The sequence below is a fragment of the Geotrypetes seraphini genome, chromosome 1 (assembly GCF_902459505.1).
Source record: "Geotrypetes seraphini chromosome 1, aGeoSer1.1, whole genome shotgun sequence".
NCBI lineage: Eukaryota > Metazoa > Chordata > Amphibia > Gymnophiona > Dermophiidae > Geotrypetes > Geotrypetes seraphini.
The window spans coordinates 533,593,801-533,617,497 of NC_047084.1; the positions used below are offsets into that span (position 1 = coordinate 533,593,801).

General features: G+C 42.5%; 1 protein-coding gene across 3 annotated transcripts in view; it reads right to left on the minus strand.

Annotated features, from left to right (window-relative positions):
* Positions 1 to 777: 777 nt before the first annotated feature.
* LVRN (laeverin) overlaps positions 778 to 23,697 on the minus strand; it is a 126,598-nt gene continuing 103,678 nt past the window's right edge. For 2 of the 3 annotated variants that reach the window (XM_033929064.1, XM_033929062.1), the window contains 6 exons: positions 19,606 to 19,700; positions 17,181 to 17,291; positions 14,402 to 14,569; positions 6,235 to 6,366; positions 3,148 to 3,226; positions 778 to 1,925 (listed from right to left, as the gene is read on the minus strand). In XM_033929064.1, the coding sequence (XP_033784955.1) occupies positions 1,767 to 1,925; positions 3,148 to 3,226; positions 6,235 to 6,366; positions 14,402 to 14,569; positions 17,181 to 17,291; positions 19,606 to 19,700 (744 nt within the window). In that variant the 3' untranslated portion in view covers positions 778 to 1,766. The remainder of the gene's footprint in view (positions 1,926 to 3,147; positions 3,227 to 6,234; positions 6,367 to 14,401; positions 14,570 to 17,180; positions 17,292 to 19,605; positions 19,701 to 23,697) is intronic. The other variant, XM_033929063.1, reaches the window with a different exon arrangement.

Below are 23,697 nucleotides of genomic sequence, written 5' to 3' on the forward strand. Positions count from 1 at the left end.
CAAACACGAGATGATGGCCCCTAACATATACTACATACAGGTATGGTCTCATTTATGTATATTAAAATCAATCGATGGATTCATCACTGTCAACAGACCCCAGAAAGAGGATCTGGATTTGGCTTAAGTCTTCTCAGTAGAAGTTCAGAGCAAATTTCATTTTGGTACAGTGGGTATTTTCCTGTCCCTGGAGGGCTCACAATCTAACCCCCTCTTTTACTAAGCTGGCAGTGTGGGCTGATGTGGTAAATGCTCTGAAGCCCATTCAATTTCTATGGGCGTAGGCGCATTTGCTGCACGGCACTCGGCTGTGTGGCTTTGTAAAAAGTGGCCTAAGTTTGTACCAACACGATGGAGGGTTAAATGATTTGCCCAAGATCACAGGAAACAGCAGTGAGATTTGAACCCTGGCTCTCCCAGTCCTTAGTTCTACTACTTCTCCACTCAGTCCTCAATGCTGCTCTACCCTGTGCACCATTTATTTATGTGAATATTTATATGGTGGTCTGATTTATTTCTTTTTCTTGCTGAATACAAGATTTTCCCTTTATCTGTTTCAGAATAACAAGTGTGGTTTTCTTTTAAGCATATTATACCAAGAAGCAGTATTAAAAAATTGATCCTGTGGGTATCAGGTGCTAGTCTTCCATCAGTAAAAGTAAGGGAAAGGGATTGAGACTTGTATACCACCTTTTTATAGTTATACAACCACACTCAAAGCAGTTTACATATAGGTACAAGCATTTCCCCTGTCTGTCCCGGTGGGCTCACAATCTATCTAATGTACCTGGGGCAGTGGAGGATTAAATTACTTGCCCAGGGTCATAAGGAGCAGCACGGAGTTTGAACCCACAACCTCAGGGTGCTGAGGCTGTAGCTCTAACCACTGCACCACACTCTCCTGTAGAAGCCAGCTCAAAGCTTTTAAATATAATTATGTGCTAAAATGTTAAGATCAGTCATCTTGCTGAGAAATGGTTAATTATAGTATTGCTACCAGAAGTGAAAACAATTTGCATTATAGCTGTCATCATAGCCAAGGATTCTCAACCAGTTATCCTGAATGCTTTATAATCGAAATTCCACATTCTGCAGAAAAAAACAGAATAAAAGAAGTTCCATCTGTGCTGAACTAATAATCTGTGCAGATTTTCCATTGACCTTCTTTAAGAGCTAGCTGTTGTTTTGAACGCTTCACTGTAAGGGAGGTGGTCATGGAAGCAGGCAGATGGAATTACTTTATAGTTTTGGTCAGCCTAGCCAAAATGCCATCATCCCATTAAGAGTCAGTACAACTTGACCTTCCTGTAAAATACTACGGGCGAGAACTGGATTGGCCAAATGATGGGGAAAAATTCTATAAAGCGTTCTGTACATGTTTTACATAAAAAAACAGAAGAAGATGTAATTTGGATATGGCTGTGATAGACATGTATATGGATATACTACATGTACAGTTACACCTTTATTTTTAAGAGTGGGTATAAATTTGTGTAAGAGCATTTTTACACTACTGGGGGGGAGGTCACTGTATGAATTTATTTTATATAATAAGTGTATAGGTGCCTATGTTACTTTTTTATATCAATACCTTTTTGGACTTTCATGTAGGAATTCTGTTGTAAAATTAGCCCTAGTAGGCCTTGTATTTGGAACAGAGGTGATAGCCTTACAGGCATCAAATGCCATTTTATCTTTTGGCAAAATCAAACACATGTGTAACTTTTAAAACCAATATTCTGTTTAAAAAAAAAAGTAGAGGCTCCTCAGAACTCAGAATCAACTGTATTTTTCTGTAGCCAGTCATAAACAGTGGTATCCACTTTGTTTCTCCATTTCATGCTTGTGTTCCATGCATTTTCTAGTTCTTCAGTAGCCACAACTTTGTGCTCCTCATCCAGAGCAATGTTAATAAACAGTTTAACCTAAAGAAAAAATTTGAGTTATTTTGAGAATGACTTAAAATTCCATTGCATTTGCGATTTAAACGTTATTGTTATGAGTATTGTTTGATTAACTTTCTCTTCAATCAGCACACAATAGCAACTTGGTAAGCCCCCACAGAATTTACCTGATGGTGGTGAGGGAATTTTAACAAGGCTAAGCCCCCCCCCCCTTCCTTTACCTTTATGGGACCTTGGATACAGGGCTAGTGAGAGGTAAGAAGAGGGTTGCATTTTGATTGGTGCCCAGAGTATGGGTCAGTCCTGGTTGTTTTTGGGTTGTGAGTTGTGAGAAGAGTTTGTTTTATTCACCCCAACCTACTGGAGCGGTATTGGAGGAAGGGGAGTTGCAGCTTTTAGTGTCATTTTAAACCAAGCTGTCTCCAGGTTTAGTCTTTTACAAAAATAGAGAAGGTTTGTGGAGTGCAAAGATGATTGGGGTAATGGAAATTCAGGTGTATGTGAACATAAGTGTTGCCATACTGGGACAGACTTAAGGTCCATCCAGACAAATATCCTGTTTCCAACAATGGCCAACCCAGGTCACAAGAACCTGGCAAGATCCCAAAGAGCAAAACAGATTTTATGCTGCTTATCCTAGGAATAAGCAGTGGATTTCCCCAAGCTATCTTAATAATGGCTTATGAACTTTTCTTTTATCCAAACATTTTTAAACCCTACTAAGCTACTTTCAACACATTCTCAAGCAATGAATTTGAGAGTTTAATTATATGTTGAGTGAAGAAATATTTTATCTGGTTTGTTTTAAATCTACTACTTAGTAGCTTCATAGAGGGGGAGCTACTACTAGATCATGGGTGCAAGGGGGCACCAATGCAAAAGTCGGCTCAAGGTCCCACAGTCCCTTGAGCTAGCCCTAGCAGGGTTACAGTATTATTGTATAATGGAATCTGGGTGTCCAGATGCCACTATAGAATAGGCTGTCATTGCTTGGCATTGCAGTGCCTAAATGGAGATACCCACTTATAGAATTTCTCCTTTTATATAGAGCTGTTAGTGGCCAGTACATGCCCCAAATATTCAGTGCTACTGCTTATATAGCTGTGTTGAATATATGTGTGTGTTGATGGGGAGGTTGGTTTTTTTTAATACCATGGTCAGCTAAGTATTTTAGTCCTAAATTTTTAAGGGTAACAGAAAGAAACAGTGGGATAATGATACTCATCCATTTAGATCCGCTTACCTCTTGAAACTGCAAATCTGTGCTGATTCTTTCTATTACTACTCCTAACACAGAATTATAAATTAATTGATCTTCAAACCTAGAAGGCAGCAGAAAAAGTATATTAGACACAACAAAAGGGTACAAGTTACACAGTTTGTTAAGGAAAATGAAACCAGAGGTTCACATGCTCTACTGAATGCCTGCATAGGTTTGGTGTACTGACCCTACTTCTAGTTTGGAGGCTCCTCGAGACTCTAAGCAGGTGTTCTGATGTCTACCTGACTCATTCTAAATCTTCAGGTAATACAGCTTCCCAAATGGCTGAGACAGAAATGAATATATTGCTACTTCATAAATATGATCAGCTATCAGGGATAAAGCTGCTCCTAAGTGGAAATACTTCTCCATCTCCAGATAATTCGCCACAAAGGATATTGCCACAAATTCATTTTAAAATGTCTTTAATCGAAATCAAAATACAACAACACAGGCCATATGCCAACAAGCTTTAACAGCCATATAGAACATCCCCCCCCAATTCCCTCATATAGGCTCTTGATGAGGAATGGTTCAACAACAAATGCAGCCTAATTCCCCTCCAGGTACGATAAGGAAGCCACACTTTTTGAGAAAGTCCCAATGAGTCTCTTTTGATGGCTGTCAATTTAGACATGAGATAAATATGATCTATCTTGTGTATCAATTGGTCTCTTATAGGTCGCTTCCAGTGAGAGGCCAGATATAGACTAGCTGCGGTTGCCACCAGTGCCACAAGTCGGCTCTGCTCCACCTCCATACTAGCCAGTGCAACATTTAGAAGATAAATATAGAATTCGTAGGGAACATGCTTCTATTAAGTTCTGAACCATGGACCAATAATATTCCTGGATCTTAGTGCAGCTCCACCAAATGTATATAAATGACCCTTCCTGGGCACACTCCTGCCAGCAACGCCCTTTGTAAGCCTCAGATTGTTTCTTAATTCCAACAGGAGTATAATACAGTTGAAACAGCATTTTGTATCCCTGCTCAATGAGATTTGCTGCAAGAGACACTTTAAAGTGACTGTAGTAAATCTGTCCCCATTGCTGTGAACCAGTAGCTCTTCCCACTTATGTCCATAGGTGCCTGCATTTGTACGGCTATATAGCAAGGCCTTGTACAGTCTGGAGATCAGTCCCACTCCCCTTCCCATGCAAAAGATTTTCAGGAAATCAGAATCTACAGTCTTCCACTTTGAAAGTACCTTCCTATACATAAAATCTTGTAATTGTGCATAGTGGAAGAGGTCGGTGTCCTTAAGGCTTTATCAAATTTTTCAATTTATCTTTTTTTTACTCTCTTTTGTAAGCCACTTTGAACTAGAAAATGACACAGGAACAAATTTGTCCCAGTCCCTGCAGGAACTCATTTTCCCCATCCCGTCCCTGTGAGTTTTGTCGCTGTCTCTGCACCATTCCTGTAAGCTCTGCCTTAACCACATAAGCCTTGAACACTTATGATATTAAAGTGTTTGAGGCTTGTGCAGATGAGGATGGAGCTTGCAGGAATGGGGCAGGGACAGGAAAATAACTTGTGGGGACGGGATGGGAAAATGAGTCCCTGCGGGGTCAAGGAAAAATGTATCCCCATATCATTCTCCACTTTGAACCTTAACAAGGAATTTAGCAGGTTAGAAGAGCCCAGACTGGATTAGAAAAGGCAGATATGTTGGGATATAGCAAGCTGGAGCCAAAGAATGGTGCTACAGGAGCAGGCATGTGTTATGGGAGCCATGGGAGCTCAAGAGCCACTGTACCACAGAACAGAGGAGGAGAGATGAGAGATAATATTGGGAGGGAGGGGAGAGAGCTTGGCTAGGAAAGGAATCAAGGGAGAGAGGGAGCGATTGTATACTAGACCTGTTGGGTTTACTCCAAATATTTTGTATCTGCTAATATATATAATAATAATAATAACTTTATTCTTATATACCGCCAACAATCTTGCGACTTCTAGGCGGTTTACAATAAAGAGAAACTGTACATACAGCGAATTACAGAGTATAGCAGTGTACTTCTGATAATGGGAACATTAATGATAATAACAACAGTTCGTATGCTGCAGGGCCTTGAAGTGCCATGCGGCTTACAAAGAATTGGAAAAATTCCATAAATTGAATGGGGTATTCATAGTTTGTGATTGGGGGTTAACAGTTTACAAATTCAGTTTTGGGAATGATATTGCGAAGGGAGCTATTGTCCTGGTTCTTTACCTAGGTATTTCGATAACAGGTACGTTTTTAGGTGTTTTCTAAATTCTCCATAGTCATTTGTGTGAGTAATTAGTTTTTCTAAGTCTTTGCCCCATAAGGCTGCTTGATACGATAGAAGTTGTTGGTGGTATCTCTTATATTTGCATCCTCTAGCCGGTGGGGAGACGAACTTCAGGTGTGTACTTCTCTCATGTCTGTTGGATGGGAATGAGAAGAGGTCTGTTATGTATTTAGGGGCTAGACCATATAATACCTTGAAGCAGAGACATCCCAGCTTGAACTTCGTGCATGCCTCCATTGGCAGCCAGTGCAGGAGTTGGTAGGAAGGGGTTATGTGATCGGACTTCTTCAGCCCGAAGATCAGCCTGACTGCTGCGTTTTGTATCAGTTGCAGTCTTTGCATTTGCTTCTGGGAGATTGTCAGATGGGTAATGTTACAATAATCAGGGTGGCTTAGTATAAGGGATTGTACTAGAATTCTGAATGCTGGAGCGTGGAAGTATGCTCTAATGGACCTAAGTTTCCAGAGAGTGAAAAATCCTTTTTTGATTAGGGAGTCCACATGGTCTTTCATGGTTAGCCCTTGGTCTAGTATTACCCCGAGACTCTTCATCGTTGGTTGAATGGGGTAATTAAGATTGTTAATGAGTAATGATTTTGTCGTATTATGTGCATGTGGCGAGGCTATAAAGAATTTAGTTTTATCTGCATTGAGCTTCAGTTTGAATTCTGTTAGTTGTAAAGCTTCGTCACTGTTTTATGTACATATGAATGGTATTTTTCCTAGATTCACATATTAGACAGAGGCAACATTAGTGATTAAAACTAAACACCATCCCTTGGTTACTCACTGTGAATTTATTTGCTTCCAGTTTGCTGTTATAAATTCCCAAGCAACGAGTCGCCCGATCTCATTTTTGGCTACGTTAAAGAATATATCTACTGCAACAGAATCAGAAGCTTCTAATGCATTTTGTAAATATCTGCCAAATAATAAAAATGCAAAAAATTTATTTTATTAACAATAAATGAAAGTATTCTACTTTCAAATAAAAATGATTCAAGAGTATCATATATATATTTTCTATTTAAATAGGATCCATGCGATTTACAAATGGATGTTCCTCCACAGAATAAGAGCAAATGGAATTCCAGAGTCTGTGGACTGATGTTTTTATTACGAATTTGCGAGAAGGGATTTGTAACAATCCGCAAAAAAATTGCAAGCAAACTGTTTTGGACCCAATTTCTCAACCAGCTTCCCTCCTGTTCCAAGCTTGTAGACCCAGAAACCAACTGGCACAACTGGGTAAACCTCTCTGAGACTACCTATAGTGCTCTTGCTTCTTTATCTACTAAATCTATCTCCTATTCCCTCAAGGACCCTTGGTATCTTCCGCACCACAGAGAACTGAAGCAGAAATGTCGAGCACTGGAGCGTAAATGGAAAAAAAACTAAATCCCCTGCGGACAGACAGTCTTGGAGGGACAATATCAAGTTCTATAACACAGTACTAAAAAAAGCAAGGAAGAACTTCTATGGTGGTAAAAATCTCCAGATCCAACAACCAGAGTAGTACATTGTTCAACATATGGTGCTCCTTAACCTCTAAAAACGACTCCACCATTCCCCCCTCCTCCCCATCAGCAAACGACCTAGCAAAATTCTTCAATGAAAAGATAACTACCATAAGAAGCTCCTTCCCACCAGCAATCACATACAATTCTCTGGTTCCCAGCGACTCTAGTCCTATCCCAGCCGACTCTAACCCTATCCTAGCAGACAGATCCTGGACTGTCTTTGAGCACGTATCCGAATCCCAGATCTCTAAACTCTGTCTCAAACTGAAATCCTGCAAATGTGCCCTTGATCCATTCCCTTCCTATCTATACGAGAAAATTCCCGCACAGGCCATCTCATCCCTCACCAGACTTATAAACTCTGCTTTACTATCGGGCCTATTTTCCGCAGAAATGGTACAAATTGCCTTGACCCCACTACTGAAAAGAGCCGATCTTGACCCTTCCTCACCATCTAACTATCGTCCCATAGCAAATATCCCTCTCCTGACCATCCATCATATCTACCCAACTCTCATCTTACCTAGAGAAAATTCTCCATTCTCTTACCTTACCAACATGGCTTCAGACCCAACTTCAGCACCGAATCCCTACTGGCCTCACTAATTTCAAAGGTACAACTACACTCTCGTAATAAGTTTGCTGTCCTATTACAATTCGACCTTTCCGCAGCTTTTGATGTTGTCCACCATGATATTCTAAATTTACCAACTTTCTGAGATAGGCATTGACTCCACAGTTTTAGAGTTGTTCTCAAAATTCTTACGATCCCGTTCCTACTCTGTTAACACAAATGGCCCCACGTCCTCTCCCTGGAAACCGTCTTGCAGAGTCCCGCAGGGATCACCTCTATCCCCCATTCTCTTCAACATCTATATGTCATCCCTGAAACTCTTCCATCTATCTTCCCTTGAAATAATCTATACATATGCTGACGACATCCTTGTCCTTCTCGAGACAGACTCGAACCTTACCAACCTCTCTGAGAACATAACATCATGCATAACGAAACTCCAATCTTGGTCCCTTACAGTACAAATGAAACTGAACGAGTCCAAAACGAAACTACTCTGGCTCGGCCCAAAATTAGAACAGCTACCCACCCTCATTTCACTGCCTTCTGGCGCCTCACTGCAGCTTGAGTTCTTAAGCAAGGTTCTAGGCATCATTATAGACTCTTCTCTTTCCTTCAATGACCATCTTAACTCTTTGCTAAAATCATGCTTTTTTAGCCTCCACATGCTCAGGAAAATGAGATCCTGCTTCCACCAACAACATTTTGCCGTCCTAGTACAATCTATCATCCTCTCCAGACTAGACTACTGTAACTCCATCTATTTAAGTCTAACCAAAAAAAAGTCTTCAAAGCGAATTCAGAACACTGCGGGAAAGCTGATCTTCGCAAAAAGCAAATTTGATCATTTTTCCCCCACTTCTGTCCAAGCTTCACTGGCTTCCAGTAATTTCCAGGGTTCATTTTAAATGCGCCTGCCTAGCTTTTAAGATCCTACACGGCATCCTCCCTCCACTACTACCACTATCTTGTAATTCCTTGAGTCCTGATACCCCAGATCCTCCCAAAAACTTAAACTATCCTTCCCCTCGCTAAAAGGTATCCTCTATGCGGGAAAATTATGGAAATCTCTCTTCTTCAGAATCACTGAGCTTTGAAATAACCTTACTGCCCCACTTCGGAATCTGGGCTCTTTCCAACTATTCCGAAAGCATCTGAAAGCTAGACTATTCACAAAAATATAATGCTCTCTTCCCCCCTACTCACCCTCCAACCTCACTAAGTTGTTCCTTCCTTATAGTAAGCTCTTGTAAACTGTGCCGAGCTCTATAATTATGGAGAGGATGCGGTATATAAAATTAAAGTTTAGATTAGATCAGATGACACTGAACAGTCTCACTCCAGACTTTACAAAGGAATAGAGACTCGTGTAAATATGTCAGAAAAGCATCAGAGATAAGATGCCCATGTATTACGCTGTATAAAATCATCTGTTTAATGAAGGTTAACACTTTGATTGCCACTGAAATGTAACTCACATTGAGCTACAATTAAAAAGGTGTGAATTAAATCCAAAAATGTGGACATGGATGCTGTTAGTAACTGTGGATATAAGTCACTTGGAGGCTCATTTTCAAAGCACTTAGGGCTAGATTTACTAACCTCATGGATCCAATCCATTAGAGATCCAATCCGTGAAGTTGCTGGGCGCCCGATTCACGACGCGTCCTCATGCAAATAGGGCGGTCGGAGTCATGTCCCCAACCAACCACACGGATCGCTGGAGAGCAATCCTGACGCATGCGCAGACCATCTTCTTTGCCTGTAGATGGTCTGCGCATGCTTACAGAGCTGGAAACTTTTAATTTTTTTTTAACTTTTACTTTGCAAGCCTGTGATTTTAACCCACTTTAAACCTGCGGGTTAAAACCAAGGGCTTGCACTGCAGGGAAGGGCGAGCAGGAGAGTCGGGGCAGAGAGCAGGACGGCAAGAGGAGAGTTGGGGCAGAGAGCAGGAAATGTAGTTTTATTGAAGTCCTTGGCTGAACACAAGCTGCTTGAGAATTGCAGAAGAGTCGGGGCAGACAGCAGGGCAGTTGGAAAGGACGTGAGTGACTGGTTCTCAGCAGTCACTTATTTTTTGATCGGCCAGCCCAATCGGTGCTCCTAAAATATTTTAGTGAATCACTGCCTTCCTACATTTTGCATGCCATCCCCCCTCATTTGCATGCATGGATCAGATCGGGAATAAGGTTAGTGAATCGGGTCGGGGTCGCAAAGTGGTCGGGACACGATCGGTGTCCTTAGTGAATCTAACCCATAATACCATAGTAACCTGTGGTACTTTGTGTGTCTCCTAAGTGCTTTGAAAATGAGCCCTTTTGTCTTCTAATGTTTCAGATACCAATCCACATTGTAGTTCTTCCATGGCAAAGAATCATAACTTGTCTACAACATGCATTTGGAAAAGTGAATTATAAATACAAAAGCTGAATCTGAGCGCCTTTAGTAAATTGATCATTAACAGTAAGCATTTATCATGGCTGGTAACATAGTAACATAGTAGATGACGGCAGATAAAGACTCGAATGGTCCATCCAGTCTGCCCAACCTGATTCAATTTAAAAATTTTTTTTTTTTTAATTTTATTTCATTTTTTTAAAATTTTTCTTCTTAGCTATTTCTGGGCAAGAATCCAAAGCTTTACCCGGTACTGTGCTTGGGTTCCAACTGCCAAAATCTCTGTTAAGACTTACTCCAGCCCATCTACACCCTCCCAGCCATTGAAGCCCTCCCCTGCCCATCCTTCACCAAACGGCCATACACCGACACAGACCGTGCAAGTCTGCCCAGTAACTGGCCTAGTTCAATATTTAATATTATTTTCTGATTCTAAATCTTCTGTGTTCATCCCACGCTTCTTTGAACTCAGTCACAGTTTTACTCTCCACCACCTCTCTCGGGAGCGCATTCCAGGCATCCACTACCCTCTCCGTAAACTTCATTTCTGCATGTAGAAAGCTCAGTTCCAACAAGGACTGTTATCCTGCTTGTCTCCCTTTCCTCAAAGAGCAAGACTCAGGTGGTGGATCATTTCCTCTCAAGTACTTGAAACAAAAATTTTTTGGGCCTTGATCCAGCCTTCTCCATTCATAGGTCTGTGACAGGATGAAGTTCCCTGTCACTGGCATTTCACCAGAGGGAGCCTGTGCACAGGAGCAGTGAGAGAGCCTAGCTAATCTGCATAAGAGCTGAAAGTGTTGCTGGGAGCTGTCCAATAACCCTGAGTAGATTGTGTTTCTGAAAAGAACAGCTCCCAGCACAGAGAATTCAGAAAAAAGGAGCGCCTTTGGGAGCTGGGTGACCTTCGGGAAGAGGAATGCTGGTTTCTGGCCTAACTCCTGGTAAGCCCTGAAGGCAATTGTTGACTGGCACTGATAGGGGGCCCGGTGCAGTAGAGTAGAGTGGCCAGGCTGACCAGTCCTGACAGGGGGGACTAGTGCAGTGGAGAACTGGGTGTGAGGATACACCGACAGAGAGATCCGAGAGAGATCTGTCCCTGTAGTGAAGCCCGGTGGTGGGAAGGTCCACAGGGACCTATACACTGGTAGGAAAGAGCTAGAAGAAGTAGCTGGAGGGCCCGGTAGAGCCTGGAGTCAAGGAAGTGGCTCAGGCTTAACGACCGGTGAAGAAGGATCTAGGTGGTGAAGACCCAAAAGGCTTGGAAGTGAGGGACTGGTGGCAGCCTCACAAGGAGAATCCTCAGTGCGTGTGTCTATGATAAGATGACTCGGGATGGGAGAGCCCTTAGTGCATGCATACAGGATAAGACAACTGAGCAATGGAAAGAGCTGGAAGAGTCCAAGGCTGAGGGGGAAGGACTGACAGCTGTTCGGCGGAGGAACCGACTGGGATGGTGGCATCTGGCGAAGGGATCAGTAATGGCACTGGTAGCAGTCAGTAGATCCCTAGGAGGCAGCCTATTAGATCCTAGAAGTATTGGACGGAGTTCTGAGGAGCATCCGGCAGAGGGACTGGCTGGGATGCTGGCAACCGGCGGATGGACCGGTAAATGTCACCGGAAACTGCTTAAGACCTGGAGAGCCAATGGAGGGTCAGAAAGAACTCAGGAGAAGACCCAGAGAGACTGAGTCCAGGAAGGACTCTGAGAGGACCAGGAGGAGCTGGAAGATCTGGTCAGGGATTTTAATGGAATGCATGATGTATGTGTCTAACCCTGTGTTTGTGTTGTTTTTACAGAAAACAAAGTTACATTGGGGGGTGGATATGTGACAGGTAATACCGCTTGGCCCTGTCACACGATGACAAGGTCTTAAAAAGATGAAGATAGTAGTCACCTGAGGTTCCCCTTTGCCCTGTAGTTAATGCTCTCTGCGGTTAGCTTTATAAACGAGTTAAGTGCATAAAGTAGGTAGTCAGAAAGTGTAAAAGGCAATTCTTATAAGCTGGTACCTAAATTTAGGCAGGAATAGTGTGCCGAGTTACTAGAATACTAGTGCTTATACACAAAATTGGCACCAATAGCTGCCCTGGCTGGTTAAATAGCAATGAATATCAGATGGCGTGTGCCTAACTCATTTAACATGCAATTGTCAAGGGGGCATACACACTGGCAGAGCATGGGTGTGTCATGAGTTTATCATCAAGCAATGCACCCAACATGTAGAATACTATCAGTTACACATATTACATAGCGCACTTAGGCATGCCCACTTAGGCCTGTTGTAAGTAGGCGTGCCTAATTTTTGGTATGCCAATTTGGCTTTGTGTTAGGCACCAATTTATAGAATTGCCACCAAAAAAAACCAACCTGTTATGCAATATATTGGTTGGCATTGCTGGGGGTGGAGAATGAGCAGTTCTGGAGTAGAATATGGATATGCACAAATTTTATAGAGCGATAACCTTTTATAAAATTACCTTCTAGAAAGGTAATTCAATAAAGGGGCACCTTCACTGCACCTACTTGGAATATATGCTGTAATGAAAAATAGGCACCTACTTTTCTTTATAGAATACCAGGGTATTATGCTATGAATGTGCCCATATTCTAGGTACAATCACATACACTGGTTATAGAGCTAGTGTAAATGATCACCACTTGTACTAGACTACTGAAGAACAAGCAAAGAAGACAGGATTCTATAATCTATGCATCTATGCATTTGAGCAGGGTGTCTGCTCAAATGCCACCCAAATTTCAACCATGTGAACATCCATCTATAAATTATGCACCATGTCAGACGGAATAGTGGTCTTTACTTATGTGCAGATATGTGTATAAATGCCGGTATTCAGGATATTTACGTGCATTTTGGCACCTAAATCTTGTTGCCTCTATATAGAATTACCTCCTAAGTAGTGCTTAAAGGTTAATGTTAGGGAAGTCATACAGTGGTACACAAACACATTTCATGTCAGCTCAATATTCTGGACCTTATTCACCTAAGGGGTTCTTTTACAAAGCTACAGTAGAAAGTGGCTTTAGCATGCCCTAATGTGGGTTTTTCCCCACACGCGTATGGCTATTTGTACTATGCATTAAAACAGACAATTTTCTTTATTAGTGGTTGCCATAAGTGTGCTGCTATTATAAAGAATTATTAGTGAGTACTTACCTCCACCCTTTTTGTTGGCGGTAAGGGCTCAGGTGATAATCCTGCGCTAATCAGTTAGCACGCAGTAACGTAGATGAGGTAACTGATTTGAACTACTATTTAACACTTCTATAGCGCTGAAGGGCATATGCAGCGCTGTACATTTTGACATTATATAGATGGTCCCTGCAATCTAACTTGGAAAGACAGACATGACATATAGGGTTGGGGGATGCAGAACCCAAGGGTGAGAAGAGTTAGGAGTTGAAAGCAGTTTCAGAGGTGAGCTTTGAACTTGAACATTGCCTATCAGAGGAATTCAGGCAATTTGTTCCTGGCGTAAGGCGCAGCAAGACAGAAAGGATGGAGTCTGGAGTTGGCAGAGGAGAAGACGGGCATAGATAGAAGAGACTTACCAGTTGAACGGAGCTCGCGGTGGGGGGGGGGACATAGGGGGAGAGAAGTGAAGAGAAATAATGAGGGGCAGCTGAGTGAATACAATTGTTGGTCAGTAAGAGGAGTTTGAATTGTATTCGGAAACGAATGGAAAACCAATGAAGTGACTGTAGGAGAGGGGTAACATGTATAGCAGTTCTCACGGAATATGAGTTGTGCAGCCGAATTCTGGATGGATTGAAGGGGAGAAAGATAGAAACATAGAACATAGAAAGATGACGGCAGAAAAGGGCTATAGCCCATCAAGTCTGCCCACTCTACTGTCCCACCCCATTAAGTCAGAGTGCTGCTCGACCCATGTAGAGATCCTACGTGGATGTCCCATTTATTCTTAAAGTCGAGCACGCTAGTGGCCTTGATCACCTGCACCGGTAGTTTGTTCCAGTGATCCACCACCCTTTCTGTAAAGAAATACTTCCTGGTGTCACCACCAAACCTCCCTCCTCTGAGTTTGAGCGGGTGCCCCCTTGTGACTGAAGGTCCCTTAGGAAAGAATATATCGTTTTCCACCTCGACACGACCTGTGACGTACTTAAATGTCTCAATCATGTCACCTCTCTCCCTGCGCTCCTCTAGAGAGTAGAGCTGCAACTTACCCAGCCTTTCCTCGTATGATGGCAGATATGCCCACTCTCTGCCACCCCGCAGACATGTACCCTCAACCATAAAATAAAAATATTTTGTATTTGGGACTTGCAGGACGCTTGAGTATGTAAGTACATGCTAGTGCTTATGCAGCTTTGTAAAAGGAACCCCAAGACTTTTCTGCTAGTTTCAGTGGGGAAACATGCTAGTGAACCAGGTCCTCTGTTTAAAGATCAGATAAAAGCAGATTTTGAACAAGATCACCTGTAAAGTAACCACGGCTCCCTGGTACAGCTCAGGCCATATAACAAATCATTCATCTGACTAGAGGCTGTTGACTCTTTGTACATTTCCCATGCAAACTCCCATTCTTTTTCATTTCCCATTGCAATACCATAGCAATAAATTGGTCTTCTAATGGAATGGGGAATCCTGGAAGACAAAAATGCACAGCTCTAAGCAATATTACATAATGTGCAATATTTCAAACATGTCTATAATATACTTATAATCTCTCTAGATGAAAATTTGTACCTCAGAGGTCACATGACCTTCTGTGCACTGCCAACCACTAAAATAGCTGTTGAAATCTTTTATAGTCCCTCTGGTTTCAACTTCACCAGGCTTCATATCATACCTCCAATCCACAATGGAATAAAAATAGAGAAAACACAGAATATATGGCAGATAAAGACTTTCAGATCCATTCAGTCTGCCCAAGTTTCTTTCTTTTGCAGTTAATATAGAGCCCAATCAATTATTGGCTCCTCACTTCTTCTCCATTAAAAATTCTTCTATGCTTATCACTTGCTTATTTGAATTCTGTCACCATTTTTCTCACTGTAATATTTATTGTACTTGCCAGCATTAGGAGTTGTCCTACTGGGTTGGATTAAGGGTCCATTTAGCCAGCATCAATTTTCTCTCAACTTCTGGCTGGCTAAGGCAGATTTCGGTGAAACACCCCTTTCAAGGTCTTGTAGCAGATAAGAAGCATGGGGTATTGAGTCCACATCTGTGTAGAAGGCTCTGTTATATCTTGCTCCTACAGAAACAAGAATGGGGGCAGGGCACAGCTATGCTTGCTGCACAGGCAAAGGCTGGGGATGAGGGTGCTTCAGTGCAATCTGCCTTGGCCTGCAGTATCAGAGGGAAGGGTTGAAGGCAGTAATGACAGAAGACAAAGGTTGAAAGGCAGTGGCAGATCAGTCTAATCCAGGGATCTCAAAATCCCTCTTTGAGGGCCGCAATCCAGTCGGGTTTTCAGGATTTCCCCAATGAATATGCATTGAAAGCAGTGCATGCACATAGATCTCATGTATATTCATTGGGGAAATCATGAAAACCCAACTGGATTGCAGCCCTCAAGGAGGGACTTTGAGACCCTTGGTCTAATCCCTTTGTGGGTTTTGCTATCACCTGCCTGGTGCATGCTGGTCCTTGTAGTTCTTTGCTTTTAGCATTCCCTACATTAGAACTAGGCAAGTATAATCGGGTCCCTTTTAGCTTGCCTTTCACTGGGGATAAATTCTGCAGGACAGTTTCCCTAACCTGCCTGCTTCTAGGGGTAGGTTTAGGGACAGTTTTAGAGCACTGCAGGGTTTCTTTCAGCCTGACAGGACTCTCCCTGTCACAATGTATAGGTGAAATTTGGACCACATTGGATGTTTGTATTAATAAAGGATTATTTTTCATGGGACCTTGTGAGTGACCTGCATTTTTTTTGGCATATGCATTATGTGTTTTGTATATACTTCAGAAAATATTCCCAGTGTCATTTACATCTGCTCTGAAGAATGTGTAAACCTGATGCAGGTTCTCATGAGTAAATTTTATATATGCTACCTTTAAAATCAGCACTGAAAATGTTGGCGCTTAGCACAATTCTATTGAACCACCTTCAGAATTAGGCACATATAGAATCATATGTAGCACACATCCATATGACTAACATTTAGGTGCAGTAATTTATGCCAGTGAAAACCAGGCCTAAATACCTGTCCTTAAGTTGTGTGAAGATTGGGAATATTCCATAAAAGTGCGCCTAACTTTTAGGAATGTCCATGACCCACCCATGTGCTTCACCTGGCCATGCCCCCTTTTGAGATCGATGCCCCCTTTTGAGAACAGGGGTGTCCAATGTCGGTCCTCGAGGGCCGCAGTCCAGTCGGATTTTCAGGATTTCCCCAATGAATATACATGAGGTCTATTTGCATGCACTGCTTTCATTGTATGCTAATAGATCTCATGCATATTCTTTGGGGAAATCCTGAAAACCTGACTGGATTGCGGCCCTCGAGGACCGACATTGGACACCCCTGCACTAGAATATGCTTAGAAAGTTGGGCATGTAAATTCTAATTAGTGCCATATAATGCCAATAATTGCTTAATAATTGGCAATTATCAACACTGATTGGCTTTAATTAAGTTACACATGCATAACAGCAATACGCACAGATTTTTGCTCACAACTTTGGCTGCAGTATAGAGAATCTGGCCCTCTGTGCATAATTTCCATCTAACGTTTTGTTCAGATCTAGGGTTTGGAACAGTGTTTGAAGGAGGAATTCTGGTCATCACTTTGATGTTCCAAATCACCATCTTTTGCCCAGAGTTTGACTTATGGAGCTGAGTGTTCTAATCAGCTCTCCAGCTTTGAAGCTTTGCATAATCCACCATTTGAATATGTAATTGGTGCCAATTAAACACATAAGAGATAATTTGGTTGATATTTCAAAAAAAAAAAAAACCAAAAAAAAAAAAAAAAAAACAACTATGCTTCAGTCAGATAGGATTTATAATGACCACACATACAATGTAAGTAACATATCCTTTGTTAGCATATGTTATAATATTTCTTTTACTTTGGATTCAACTTATTTCAATAGCAAACAAATATTAGTGCCATTCACTAATAACCACTCCATCACCCTCTCTTGTTATTCAGTATTGCTTAAATTATCACCAAAATATCAAATTGTGTTTAAAGTTTTGCATCTAAAGCTTGTCAGCTGAAGGAAGGTGTATTCAAGTACACTTACTTATGGTTTGAAGGATCTTTCATCCATCTTTGGTAGAGGTTAGTTGCTAGCTGGAGACAGTCCTGAAGGCCAAATGAGCACGCTTCTCGAATAATTGTTTCTAATGATGTTCTTGAAGGAAGCACCAGATTAAAAGAATTAAAACACAAATCAAGCTTTGTATTATCTACATCAGTGTTTTTCCAAGTCAGTCTTGGAGTACCCCCTTGCCAGTCAGCCATTAAAGACAGTATGCAAATCAATCTCATGCAAATTATGCAGTATATTCATTGTAAATCAGTCCTAGCATAATCCACTATAATAAAACCCTTAGTGAGCATGCGCATTTCAATCTCTGTGCACCATGCGTAGTGCCTGCCTCAGCTGATTTCCTGCCCCGATCTTCAACTGACTTTATGCCTTCTGACTACGCTGCCGCTGCCGGGACGCCTCTTCTTCTCACCCTCAGACCAGCAGCGGCAGCAGCCGTAGTTTCATCAAGCATCCACATGGCATTTGCTAGGCCAGCCCACTTCGATAATGCAAGGCAGGCCGGCCTAGCAAAAGCCCCGAGGCTGCCCAGATGCTGGACAGGGGGAGCAGGGAAGGGGGGAGGGATACTACTGGACAGGGGGGAGGTAAAAGTAAGGGAGAAGGGCTACTGCTGGACAGGGGGAGCAGGGAAGGGGTACTGATGGACAGGGGGGTATAAGGAAGGGAGAAGGGCTACTGCTGGATAGGGGAAGCAGGGAAGGGGTGCTGATAGAAAGAAAGACAGACAGGGGGCAGGGAGAGAGACAGAAAGACAGACAGGGGGATAGAGACAGAAAGAAAGAGACAGACAGACAGGGGGCAGGGAGAGAGACAGAAAGAAAGACAGATAGAGAGACAGAAAGAAAGAAAGGGGGCAGGGAGAGCGAAAGAAAGAAGGGGCAGGGAGAGCGAAAGAAAGAAATGCCTAAGTCTACACATCTATTTTAGCACCCGTTAATGTAACGGGCTAAAAAACTAGTATGGCATAATTTACTAATAAGTAAATAAGTAAAAATAAGTTGTTCATGAACAAAAAGGCCCTTCCAGGAAACCAATTTCTTTGTTTTTTGGATGCAGTTTCACTATAAGAGGGTAATTTAATAACAGGGCACCTAAAATAATAATCCCAAAGATGCACTAAACTATCTTGACTAGAGCACAAACACTTTAAGGCAGATACAACTACATGCACTCTGTAGGCTTGGTTCTACTGTATATAAAATGTTTTAAAAATCAATGCTTTTTCAGTCATGGCACCGCAAACGTGGAACTCCCCATTCATTTAAGAGAACATTTTCTTGATAGGTTCAAGAGTAAGTTAAAATGCTTTCTTTTTAAGGAACTCTTCAAGTTAGGATAATACCTTTAACCTTCGAGCTCTGATTCTCTTTGCAAAGATAAACTTCCATATATCTTATTCCCACTCTATTCCTTATTCTCTCTTTTTCTATTTCTGTTTCCCCAAACTCTTCCTTATGTTTTTCCCCTATTTGTTTTCTTTCCTGTCTTATATTGTATTTCTCACCCCCCTTCTCCATTGACACTGTAAGTCCTGTATGTCAAGTCTATGTCTCATATATTGTACGCCCTGAATGTTTTAAAACTTTTTAGCTCTGTTCATCGCTTAGAAGTATGATTAAGCGATTAATCAAAATTTAAATAAAACTTGAAACTTGATAACGGTGCTTAGCATGATTTTAATGTATAAAAGGCATGCACTATATACAGAATCATACTTAGAAGCCATACACATCACTAATATTTAGGCACACCCATTTAGGCCAAGAAAATCCAGGCCTAAATGCCTACACTTAGAGTGCATAGATCGGGCAAATTCTGTAACAATGTACTTAAATTTTAGGAATGCTCATGATCTACCCATGAAAATTTTAAGAAAAAATACCTATACAGAATTACACCATTGAAGATGTTCAGATAATTTAGCTAGTGGTGTTCCATCTACTGTAGCTAAAAAGTAGAAGTGTAAGGGATCTATGGGCATATTTTTACTACTACTACTATTAATTATTTCTATAGCACTACCAGACGTACACAGCGCTGTATAGTCATGAAGGATACAGTCCTTGCTCGAAGGAGCGTACAATATAAACAAACAGACAAGACAGACAAACAGGATGTCATGGATACAGTTAAGGGGAATGGTTAATCTGCTGGCTGGGTTGGTGGGCAGTGAGGAGTAGAGTTATAAAGGCTATATCACATATAGGCTGGAGAGTTTTCCAAAAGCCCACTTCTATGGCTAAGCAGTGTTAAACCTGTGAAAACGGCTTTTAAAATCACCATTATGTATAGTATTTTTACAATTGAGGAAAATCTAAAAAGATCCAGTGCTATGAAATATTTTTTTACATCCACAAAATCTATTTTGGTAATAACAAAAGTGAATACTTACTGAACAAAAAAGTCATCTGCTGTTGTATCAAAATCACCCTGAATTAAACTTTCATAGTAGTGGTATATTGGGGAAATTCTCTTTAAAATATATTTCTTAAAAACAAACAAAAACATTATTATATTACTCTCAGACAATTTCATAGGAAAAGATTTTTTTTCAACAATCTCAGCATTTTAATGTTTCCACAATAAATCTCAGTCCCTAGTTTATAGGACAGAGTTCTGATATATATTTAAAGGTCTTATTTAAAGTTTACAAAACTTTAGAAATCTTTTTTATTTGGTAGATTTATAAAGTAAATTGTTAATGGGAATGTATTATTGTAAGTCACTGGAATTTGCCAGCTTTTTTCTTTTTATTTTTATCCACGAAGAGCCTTACAGTTTGTAGTGGAATACAAACATACCCTCACTTTTACAAAACCACAAAAATGATTTTTAGCACCAGCTGGTGCACTGAATGCTCTGCGCTGCTCCGATGCTCATGGAGTTCCTATGAGTGTCAGAAGCAGTGCAGAGTAGTGCTACCCGATTCAGGAAAAAATATTTTGATTTGATTCAGCCTGTTGAATCGATTTTTCAATTCGATTTTCCTGCCCAAATGGGTGTTTTTTTTTTCAAAACATCCTGGTGGGTTTATTTTATAGCCTCTTCACCCCTTTTGCCCTCTCCTACCCACACTGGCGCTGTGGTGTAAACAAAATAAACAAAAAAGACTTTTCCTCTCTCTGTTAAATCCTAGCTCACGTTCGCAGTCTAACACCACCTGTGGCAGGATACACATTTCAAATCTGACATATTGTAATCACAAAATTATTTTTTCTACCTTTTGTTGTCTAGTCATTATTCAGATCTTGTTGGTCCCAGGCTCTGGTTGTCTTCTGATAACTTGCTTGCCAGGGTCTCCTTCTTTCTTCTTTCTCTGTGCTAACCATCCATCTGCCATCTCTGTCCTCCCCTTTCGTTTCCCTTCCCTCCCCCGGAGGTCTGGCATCTTTCCTTTTTTTCGCCTCCATCCCCAGATCTACCTTTTCTCAACTACCCTTTCATCCAGCATCTCTCCCTCCTTCACCACCACCCCAGGTTCCACCAGCTCTCTTTTTCTCTTCCCAACTACCCTCCTATCCAGTATCTCTACCCCCCCCCACCCTCACCCCCACATACCCACCATCCCTTGTGTTCAGCTTCTCTCCCTTTCTGTTCCTTCCCTCCCTAAATCCCATTGTGCACCATCTCTCTCCCTCTCCTGTTTTTAGATCCATTATTTCTTCTATCCCTCCCCCCATTTCCCCTCTCCCTCCCCATCTCCCCTCTTCCCCAGTTCATCTCTCCCTCCCCCAAGTCCATCCCCCTTGTCCATCTCCCCCTCTACCATCCATCTTCCCCCTCCATCTTCTCCCCATCTCTCCTTCTTCAGTCCACCAACTCCAAGTCCATCTCCCTTCTCCCCCCAGCTCTGACTCCCAGCACAGAAGCCCAGTATTTGGCTGGCAGAGAGCAACACTCATGCACTGTGGCACCTACCAAGAGCTCCGGGCGCTTCACACAGCGGACAAACACTTTTCCCGTGAGCTGCAGAAGATGCGGCCTTGCAAAAGCTGAGTGAGAAGCGTCTCCGCAGCACTTCCAATGCGCTCGCACTGATCCTTGGGAGCCCCCATGCGCCACCACGTCACCCGGCGCTCGCAGGTGCGTGGGGCTCTGGCCGTCATGTGGCCGACGGAAGGCCAGCCGCTGGCAGGACCCGGGAGAGCAGGCACAAGAGCGGTGCATGCAGGTGGCGGATCGGGGGCGTTTGCCAGGCATGCGGGAAGATGAGGCATGGGCATCTGCTGCCAGCCAACCAATTAAAAATCACTTTGTTGCCGCTGTTCTGCACACAGAGGTCCACTCGGCTTTCCCTCTGCCACCAGAATCCTTGCTTCTGATGTAACTTCCGGTTTCGCAAAACTGTAAGTTACATTAGATGGAAGGATTCCGGTGGCAGAGGGAAAGCTCGAACGGGTCAATAGCAAGGGGGGGGGGGGGGCTGATGAATCGGTGAGTTCGATGTTTTACAAAAACAAAATCGATTCACCCAAAGTGAATAGGTGAATCGATGCGAATCGGGCAGCACTAGTGCAGAGCATTCAGCATGCCAGTCTGCGCTAAAAACCACTTCCGCAGTTTTGTAAAAGGGGGGGGGAAAGAAATAGTATTGTATTGAATATTTGGCATTTTTTATACTTAAATTTCTATTTTTTCTCCTGTGTCATTCAAGTTTCTTACTATTTTCATCCAGTTATTTTATTCTTTTATTGTGGATTCTCTTGTTACTCTCTTCAAACCTGAGCACCGTTTCTTGATGGACCTTAAGCTATACTATATCATTTCATTCTTATGTTATTATACAACTATAAATAATCATAAGGGGAAAAATGAGGTCCACAATAAATACTATTATCCAATATAAAACACACACAATAGGACCAGTTTGTCAATCGTAATCATTTCAGTCTATCACTTACCCCTCTTTTACAAAACCATAGCGCTCTTTTTAGCGCCAACTGTGGCGGTAACAGCTCCAAACCTCATAGAATTCCTATGAGCATCGGACCTGTTACCGTCACAACCGGTGCTAAAAACTGCAGTATGGTTTTGTAAAAGGGGTGGGGGGCGCTGATGTAGTATAGGAGGAAAAAAACATCATTGAGTGGGGCAGACTGTGCCGATAAAAGCCATTCTAGAGTACTGCACATCCCAAACGTAATACAATTATCCTATATAATAAAACGCTAGCCGCGCATGCGCACTCCCGCAGGCAGGAGAGCGGATGCACGGTTAGGGCCCACACTCGAGCGCTGTGGCCGACTGAGGATCGTGGGGAGATGCACCGCGTAAAGTGCTGCACAGGTACTGGAGGTGGAGGGACATAACGCTTCTGCACATACTGGCACAAACCTCCCTCCAGTGTTGGCAGCCGCAGCACGTTAAACAGGCTGCTTCGCGGCTTTCTCCTGCAGTTGAGTCCCTCTGCCGCATCACTGATGATGTCATCAATGACGCGACAGAGGGACTCAATGGCAGGAGAAAGTCGCGAAGCAGCCTGTTTAGGGTGCTGCGGCTGCCAACGCTGGAGGGAGGTTTGTGCTTAAAGTCATCTTGCTGGGAGAGTCGCAGAATCAGCAGGTGTTGGGCTGGGAGGGGAGAGAAGCGCCTGCCTTGGGTGCTTCAGGCAGCAGCAGCGTTTACAATTCGCTGCTGTTGCCGGCTTCAGGCCTTAATCTCTGGCCGGTCCTGCCTACTTCCTGTTTTCATGAAGACAGGACCGGCCAGAGAGGAAGACCTGAAGCTAGCAACAGCAATGAATTGTGAATGCTGCTGCTGCCCCATGAAGTAGTTCAAGGAGAAAAAGGAAGCAGAGGGGGACAGAATGGCTTGGAGGGAAGAAGAGATGGCAGGGCATGGAGGGAAGGAGGAAGGTATACCAGACCAAGGGAAAAGAAAGGAGGAGATGGAGAGAGGCCATATGGAACAGAGAGAGAGAGGGCGGACACTGGATGGAAAGAGAAGAGAGGGCAGTGAATGGAAGGGGCAAGACAGAGGGTGAATAGTAGATGGAAGGGATAGAGAGAGGGAGACAGACACTGAATGGAAGTGTGGAGGACAGGGGAAGCAGACGTTGGAAGGAAGTGGGGAGGAGAAAGAAAAAAGGGCACATGCAGGATTGAGGGAAGAGGATAGAGTTAGAAATAAAGATAGACAGACAGGGGGCCAGGGAAAGACAAAGACAGAAAGAATGACAGCATCCAAGGAGAGAGAGACAAATAAAAACAAAACAAAACAGACAGACAGACAGACATCTACTCTAGCACCCGTTAATGTAACGGGCTAAAACACTAGTAGGTCTAATAAACTCCATTTATAGTATTCAATAATGTCTGCACATCATGTTTATGAATAGTATGAAAATACAGCACTTATTTTAATAATCCCTATAGAGCACCACCGTTTCATCTCGACTTCTTTAGGTGAAATGAAGGGCTGTACATTAATAACTCGTTGGCGCAGGCAAAATTCTGCAATAAAATTATTGATTAGTTTTTGTTTT